This window comes from Heterodontus francisci, chromosome 5, assembly GCF_036365525.1.
Source record: "Heterodontus francisci isolate sHetFra1 chromosome 5, sHetFra1.hap1, whole genome shotgun sequence".
In the NCBI taxonomy this organism is placed as follows: Eukaryota; Metazoa; Chordata; class Chondrichthyes; order Heterodontiformes; family Heterodontidae; genus Heterodontus; species Heterodontus francisci.
The window spans coordinates 102185328-102194061 of NC_090375.1; the positions used below are offsets into that span (position 1 = coordinate 102185328).

The following is an 8734-nucleotide window of genomic DNA, read 5'->3' on the forward strand; positions in this document are numbered from 1 at the left end:
TGTTACAGCCTGTCTTCATTCTTATTGAAAAAAAATGTTCTTCGAATGTGGGTGATGCTGGAAAGGTTGCATTTATTGCCTATCCCCAGTTACTCTGAGAAGGTGGTGGTGTTAGGTAGGCTGCTCCAGAATATTCAACCAGTGATGAAGAAAGGAAAGGCAATATTAGATAGTATGTAACTTGGAGCAGAATTTGGAAGTGATGGTATTTTTACAAAATTGTTGCTCTTACCCTTCTCAGTGGTAGATGTTCAGAGGAAGGAAGTGCTTTAAAAGTAAATGTTGAAGAGCTGCAGTGGTATGGACATAGAATGTACACAGCCAGTGAGTGTTCCCGAGTGCAATTGTGGTTTCTGTCTGTAAGGGGAAACCTGATGAGATCAAACTGCTGTGACTTTTAGGATGGTTCCTTGGTTTGTCAAAGTACATATATAATGCTTTGGTGATCTGTAAATCAGCAAGCAACAGACTGAATTTTGCTCAATAAGGGACGACTGTGGTTTTATTATATAAAACTCCTGCAAGAATATATGGTTGACGCGATGAACCTATTTATTTTGAAAGAGTAAAGCAAGCTTGTACACTGTCACCTATCCTACTTGATGCCTCATAAAAAGCATTAGGCAGTCAAAACTATTCTATAAGGTCACCCACTCTTGAAGGTTCTTCAGCAGTCAGCATCCAGCAGCTTCTCAGGTAAGTAAATGAATCCTACAAGTCAATAAACAGCTTGCGTTACACTGTTCACAACTGGCACTTTACAGCCAATGAAGTGCTTCTGAAGTGCAGCCACTATTGCAATGTAGGAAATAAAGCAGCCAATTTGTACACAAGGTCCCAGTGATGCTGGTTGAGGGCACCAGGGAGAACTTTTTTGTACTTCTACAAAAGAGCTTTTACGTCAAGCTGAGAGTGAACACAGGGACTCAGTTCAACCTCTCATCTGACTAAAATAAAAGTCCCCAATAGTGTAGTGCTCAAGTACTGCAATGAAATGTCAGCTGAGATTTTCTGCTCAAGCCTCTGGTGTGGGACTTGAGCCCACAACCTTCTGACTTGGGCAACAGACCTACCACGGATCCAAGGCTGATATCTTGCAATGAAGATCACCTTCACCTGGGCAAGGTTAGCGAAGCACACTCAAACTTACACTGTAAGTTGCTTCTGGTCAGTGAGTGATAAGCCACACCACTGCTCCCACTGATACTTGGGCTCATAAACTCTTCAATTACTTGGTATTCATGGAACCTTAGGTGATGGCCATTGATAGATGCACACATTTTTTGTTGTGCAAGGACAAGAATCTCTTGGGGAAAAAAAAAATCTTTGGCTTACCACTCAAGGTGATACATTATTGCAGATGGCAAAAAAGTTCACTTGCAATACCAACACTTTGGGCAGGTAAGAGAACTCTTCTGACAGAAATCTTTACAATCTATAATCGAGCATCCTCTGAAGCAGTTTGTGGATGTTGGCCAATGTAGTATTCATCCAAACACCCATAACCAGCCACAGTCATAACCAACAGGCTTAGGTACAACGAGCACACATTTCTATCCTCTGTCAAACACAGATCGTGAACTGAATCTTTCAAGAATCATAATCGCTAGGAATGGGTTTTAGATGGTGACCCTTCGAAATCCAGGAGTGCAGGATATGGCTTCCTCTAAAATGAAAACAGAAAAAGCTGGAAACTCTCAGGTAAGGCAGCATCTGTTAAACATCCAGGATGGACGCAGCCCCTGGCTGGTGGGGTCTGATGCGTCATTCTGACTGCCTGCCTCTCTTTCGCAGTCTTGTCTACACCTGGCTGGCTCTGAAGATGGCAGGATGCATTGCCCACTTGTACACGAGGCCTTCCGTAACCAGTGGGCACCACAGGAATGAAGCGTCTTATTGACATGAGCAATATTACGATTTAGCTTCACAACTTTCTTTTTTGTTGAAAATATAGCAGTTAATGTTTCAGCCCTTTGACCCTTCCTCAGGACTAGGAGATATCTCAGATGAACAGCAGTTAAAAAGGAACACAAAGGAAAGGGAGTAGGGAAGGAGGAGGAAAAAAAGACTCACAGGAAAAGAAAATGATCTGTTAAGCACTTTGGTAGAGAATAGAAGGTGATTAAGTGGCACACTTATTAAAAAGGAGCCAAAGGAATTATAGGGATGGAAATCAAAAAAATAGGAAACCAAGAGCGCTGAAAGGACATAGATAGAAAGGGAAGCATGAAAAATTGGCATGGTAGAGCATGCTACAATGGCCAGGGAGTACAGTGGAAGAAAAAAAAGGTCAACATTAAGATACAGACCAATCCATCATATCTCTGGTTACCATGCATGTACACTTGGATTGCTTTCTAAAGGACGGGAATATGTATTTATCCATTAAAAAGCTAGCCTAATGGTGACCATGAAATCTAGGTCGATTGTTGTAAAAACCCATCTGGTTCACTAATGCCTTTTAGGGAAGGAAACCTGGTCTGGCCTACATATGACTCCAGATCAACAGCAATGCGATTGACTCTGACATGGAGTAGCAAGCCACTCAGTTCAAAGGCAATTAGGGATGGGCAATGAATGCTGACCTAGCCAGCGATGTCCATAACCCACAATGAAATAAAAGACCTGTATCTTACTCTTTCAGAACAGAATATGTGCATATGCAGCAGAGAGGTGAATCCAGGAAAGAATTGTATAACTGCCAACTATGTAAGGTTTCCATGGAGGCTGTTTGCCAACATTTTATATTTTAACTGTTTTTATGGATTGGAGGAAAAAAAATTAGTTTCTGAAGTTATTGGATGGGCAAGTTTATCTACCAAAGTGAATCAACTTTTGTCTTCAAATATCCAGCAATAAGGCTAATCATTCTACAGATCAGGTTGGAATAAGTAAAAGGTACAGAAATAAATAATTAACATCAGCTAACAAAATAAAAATGCTCCACCAAACTAGTCAAATGCCACATCTTCTCTCCTAATCTTTTCAGTTCAAGTGGTGTCCTGCACTAATGACTTAAGTATTAATACTAAAATTGAAAGGAAGTTAAGTAATGCTAAACTATTAACTAACATTTTCCAAGCTTAGGGAGAATACAAAATCTAAAATAGAAACTGACTAAGTGAGAAACAAGTTCAACAAATGAAAAGGCATAAACATTTAAAAGGATGCATTAAAAGCAAATAAAACTAAGGAGAAATTGAGTGTGCTAAGGGGGAGAAACAATTGTCCTAATAGAGCACTAGCATTTTATGAGTTTTTTTGAGGGATTGGAAGAAAAGGAGTACAACATATAAAAAGCAAGAAAGACAAGCTGGTCCATCTAACTTGTCCCATACAGTTGTGATGTCTTATTGTCTTATGCATCATGTCAAGAGACTCCCTATCACCTAGGCGTCACATAATCTCCCAGGAGAAATGAAAAGACAGATCAAAAAACCATAGCCAATTAAGGGAAAAAAAAACTGTTAAATTCCTCTCAGATTCTCTTAGGCAATCAAAACTAGTCCAGGAAACTACACTGAACATGACTTATATAAATTGGTACCTACCTCTATGATGTGATCTTCCCCACAGCCAGGGACACACCACAGTCCATCCCTCTCACAAATGTACACTCGCTGCACAAGCCAGCAACGTGTCCCATAGACCTACTATTCTATAGGAAAAGAACCTCTAACCAATTTTCTCCCTTGCGTAGTTAATATGCACAACCCCAAGTCTTACTCAACCTATTTAGTTGAAATAATTTCTCATGTTGACACGATCATTGTTATTGGCCTCAATCAAATCTTTTGAGTCTATACTTTTCTAAAGTACAAAGACCCAACACTTTAAGCCTATCTGGGTAGCTAAGGTATTTTAGCTATGAATCATTCTTGCGGCCCTCCTCTGAACTGTTTCTAAAGCCTCAATATCACCCACCATTTGAGTGGCCCAGAACTAAACATGGTATTCTAAATGAGGGCCAACTCTAGGTCAAGGACAAAGTTATGTTTTATTTTGTAATGGGTGGTCCCATGAATGCAATCCAGTATTTGCTTTAGCTATAGCTTCACAGCTTTGGTCATGATTCTTGAGAGATTTATGAATTATGATCTTTTTCTTTCGCCACATGCATGAGTAATGTTCCTTGAAGTGTAAATATGTTTTGTGTTGATCTTCCTACATCCGTAACACTGCACTAAAAACCATTTGCCAAACACAACCCCATTTCCCCAACTCAGATCTGCTCAGTTGTTAGTCTCCTCCACAGCCATAACACCAGCACAAATTTTCATATCATTCCCAACACCTTCATCGAGGTCATTAAACAAAGGCCCCAACACCGAAACCTGTGTGATAGCACCAGTACCCAGTTTTCAGGCAAATCCACATCCACTGATCAATCTTTCTGCTAATGGGCATACAGCCAATGCTTTAACATTGTAGCAATATCCCACTAATTCTATGAATTATATTTTGTGGAGCAACCAAGTGTGAGAATTATGCTTTCTGAAAATCCAGACAGGCAAAGTCTATCGGGGAACATAACAGGATTTAATTTGATATGTTTAAGAGCTGGGGGGATAGTCACAAGCCAAGGTTTAAATTTAAGTATCAAGGTGAAAGAAAAGGCTTACATAAATACAAGAAAAAGTGGAAATCAGCAGACAGGGAGAGCTGTAAAAAGCAACAAAGGATACAAACAAGGGGTGCAAATAAAAAATGAAAAAAACATGAGAGAGATATCAAAGCTATCAAAGGTTTTAGAAGTATATTCAGGAAAAGAGTGGTAAAGGGGACTGTGGGCTCACCAAAGACAAGCACAGGTCAAAAATGAAGTAATGGCAGACTTAATAAACGAATACTTTGTATAGGTAGTTTTCACAATAGAGAAAAAGAAAAAATTACCTATACATAGTTTTCACAATAAGAGAATAAATTACCACTGGTACAAGGAAAAACAAAATAGTTGAGGAAATTGCAGGTCCAGTAGTCATAATTTTCCAAAGCTCCCTTGATTCAGTAGTTGTGTCACTGAATTGAAAAATTGCAAATGCCACTGCATTATCTGGGGGGGGGGGGGGAGGGGGGGGAGAAAGAGGGGCAGGGAAGAGACCAAAGTGAGGGACAGGGAGAAAAAACAGGTACAGTAACATCTGTTGTGGGGAAGTTACTGGAATCGGTCATTAAGTACAGAATGATTGAGCACTTGGACAAGTATGACTGGATCAGCATGGATTTTTGAAGGGTACGTCGTATCTGAATAATAAAGTTTTTTTGAAATCACTAACATGATGGATAAGGGAGAGTCTACGAATGTTATCCATATGGACTTCTAATGATATTTAATATGGTTCCGTAAATGAGCTTAGTGACAGAAATAAATGTACAAAATTGGAGGCAAACTTGTGGCATAGGTGGGAAATTAGCTGAGAGATAGGACAGAGATAAAGTGAGTGAATGGAAGGTTGCAACAAGTACCGTCCCCCAGGGATCTATACTAAGGGCTCAGCTTTTCACCATATATATCAATGACTTGGATAAAGGCTTAAAAAGAGTTGTATATTCAAGTTTGCACAGATGACACTAAATTAGGAGGCACAGTAAGTTGTGCAGGTGGGTGGAGGATTATAGTGACATAGACAGATTAAGGTGCGTGGGAAAAAACTACAGCAAATTAAGTTTCATATGGGGAAGTGTGAGGCCATACACATTGGGTCCAAGAAAAACAAACTGGAATATTTTCTAAATGATGAGAAACTAAGAACAGTAAAGGAGCAGAGAGATTTGAGAGGCCAACGACACAACTCATTGGTTTTTGTACCTGACAGCTAGCTTTTAAACAAAAAGGCTAATAGAATGTTGACCTTTATTTCAAGGGGCTGGGTACAATAAGGAGGTATGCTTCAGTGGTCCAAGCCTTGATCAGACCCTGTTAGGAGTATTGTGCTCAGTTGTGGGTACCAGAATCCAACAAGGATTAGACTATGAGGACAGGGATCTTAAACTTGGCTTGCATTCCCTGGAGTACAGAAGCTTGAGGGGTGATCTGATAGAGGTGCTTAAAACATTAAAAGAATTTATTCAATAGGGTGGATACAGAGAAACTACTACATCTGGTAGGGGAGAAGGGGACACCAACCTTCAAACTAGAGCTGAGTCATTCAGGAGTGAAATGAAGAAGCACCTTTATCCACAAAGGGTAATGGAAATATGGAACTCTTTCCCAAAAAGGCTATGGCTTTTGGGACAATTGCAAATTTCAAGACTGAGGTAGATAGATTATGATAGGTAAAGGTATCAAGGGATATGGAACAATGGCAGGTAAATAGAGTTGAGGTACAGATCAGCCACAATCTAAGAATGGCAGAACTGACTTAACGGGCTTATTGGCCTACTACTATTGCTATGTTCTACTCGGCCACTCTCATCCACAAACCTTCAAAAATTTCATTCAATTTAGTGAGACACAATCTGTTCCAAAAGCTCAGTTAGGTGTCCTTCATGACACCTCTATCTAGGTCAGCAGATAAAGCATCTATTGTGGTCCATTAGAGGATATTGCCTATAACTGGTCAAACTACTAGGCTTGTAGGCTTGCTGTGTCAGCTGTGGCTCAGTTGGCAGCACTCACACCTTTGAATCAGAAAGTTCTGAGTTTAAGCCCTAGTCCAGAGACAAAAAGCAAAGCTGACGTTCCAGTGCAGCACTAAAGCAATGCTGCACTGTCAGAGGCGGCATCTTTTGAATGAGGCATTAAACAGAGGCTCCATCTGCTCTCAGATGGAAATAAAAGATCCCATGTTACTATTTCAAAGAATAAGGCAGATATTCCTGGTGTCCTGGCCAATTTTTAGCCCACAATCAACATCATTAAATACACAAATTTTCTGGTTATTGTCAGAATATTGTTTGAGGCAGCTTACTATGCACATTGACTGCCATGTTTCTGACAGTGTGACTATTCTTCAAAAACATTTCATTGGCCGTCAGGTGCTTTGGGATATCTTGAGTTCATGAAAGTTATTGTATAAATGCAAGTCTTTTTATAGTTCCTTGGTCCACCTTGTTCCCTTTTGAAAATTGGATCTTATATGGGCATCCTTCCAAAGAAGGCAATAGCACCTATGTTGAGCTGATAAACACAAGCAAGGAGTTCATAAAACACATAGTTCTGAAGAAGGGTCACTGGCCTGAAACGTTAACACTGCTTCTCTTTCCACAGATGCTGCCAGACCTGCTGAGTGGTTCCAGCATTTCTTGTTTTTATTTCATAAAACACATACTCTATCTCTTTAAGAACCCTCAGGTGAATGTCATCTGGCAGCCCAAGTAATTTAAAGGTTTCAAAACCAACCTAAAATATCCTAAAATAAAAGCAAAATACTGCAGATGCTGGAAATATGAAATAAAAAGAAATGCCAGAAATACTCAGCAGATCTGGCAGCATCTGTGGAGAGAGAAGCAGAGTTAACGTTTCAGGTCAGTGACCCTTCATCAGAACTGTTCTGAAGAAGGGTCACTGACCTGAAACGTTGACTCTGCTTCTCTCTCCACAGATGCTGCCAGACCTGCTGAGTATTTCCAGCATTTCTTCTTTGTATATTCTAAAATATCCTAATTTATTTTAACATTGGTAATTTTTTCATTAACAGTGCAACTTCCTGCTGGTAGTTGAACAGAGCCTTCAAAACTGATAACTGATGCAGCGTATTCATTTAACACCCTTTACCAGCCCAAAGGTCCATTTGAATCTGTCTCTGGGAATCTTTCAATTTCGTTAGTCTTGAACGGTCCTCGTACAGCTAATGTAGTTAGGAAAACTGATAACATTTCCGTCCCAATTGTCTAATACCCTTTTCTCCAGTGATCTTTTAAACTGCTCCGATAGCTTTTGTAACTGTAAATGCTATATGTTTTGTTCCCGAGAATTGTATTCTTTTAATCTACGAAGAGGTTAGAAAGTCGATTAAGGAGTGTACAATTGACCATGGATGATAACAATTTCGATACATTAATAACATTCCCCCCCTCCATAACAATGCTTGGACACTTTTTCTCAATATGTGAAGATCAGCATTCTTGGGTCAGTGCGCGATTCTGGTTGTGTTATGAACCGGACAATATTAATCACGGAGGCTGCACCCGCCCTTTGCCCACCGCCTTCCAGGTGAGACTCACCGCGGCTGTGGCTTTCTTTGCAGCAGGAATAATGGCAGGAACCGGCGCTGACATGTTGTTACCACACATACACAACAAAAAAGAAAGCGTCCAGCTAACCCCCGAGTCACCTCCACGACACACGACCCAACACCACTCTCTGCACACTTCGTACCCACTCCCGGACCGTTACATACACCCGCTTCCTGCCGCCGCACAACACACCGCCGGAAATCCCACCCCCTCTTCATCCGAATTTGTGGCCTCCACAATCGGAAGCCTGGACTGGACGTTGTGATTGGCCAACTGGGATGTCAATCAGAAGAAACAATTGGGGCCGGATTGCGCAGGTGCAGTTCACGACCGTTAGCGATTTGTGGTTTGCGAGGTGTCATCACCTATTCTATCCGATCTCCTTTCCAGCACTTCCTAATTTATTTTGTGATGCATGTTAATAAATATTAATGTAAAGCGGTCTTACAATAAAATAACTGTATGTTGGTTAAACTTCAGTCAGATGCTGCTCGCACAGTTTACAGTTCTAAGCTATGACAGGCCCAGAAAGGAAGTTAAGAATCACACACAAATT

General features: G+C 40.5%; 1 protein-coding gene across 2 annotated transcripts in view; it reads right to left on the reverse strand.

Annotated features, from left to right (window-relative positions):
• Positions 1–8369, reverse strand: part of lypla1 (lysophospholipase 1) — a 65292-nt gene extending 56923 nt beyond the window's left edge. For both annotated transcript variants that reach the window (XM_068031847.1, XM_068031845.1), the window contains exon 1: positions 8167–8369. In XM_068031847.1, coding sequence (XP_067887948.1) covers positions 8167–8235 — 69 coding nt within the window. In that variant the 5' untranslated portion in view covers positions 8236–8369. The remainder of the gene's footprint in view (positions 1–8166) is intronic.
• Between the last annotated feature and the right edge of the window lie 365 nt (positions 8370–8734).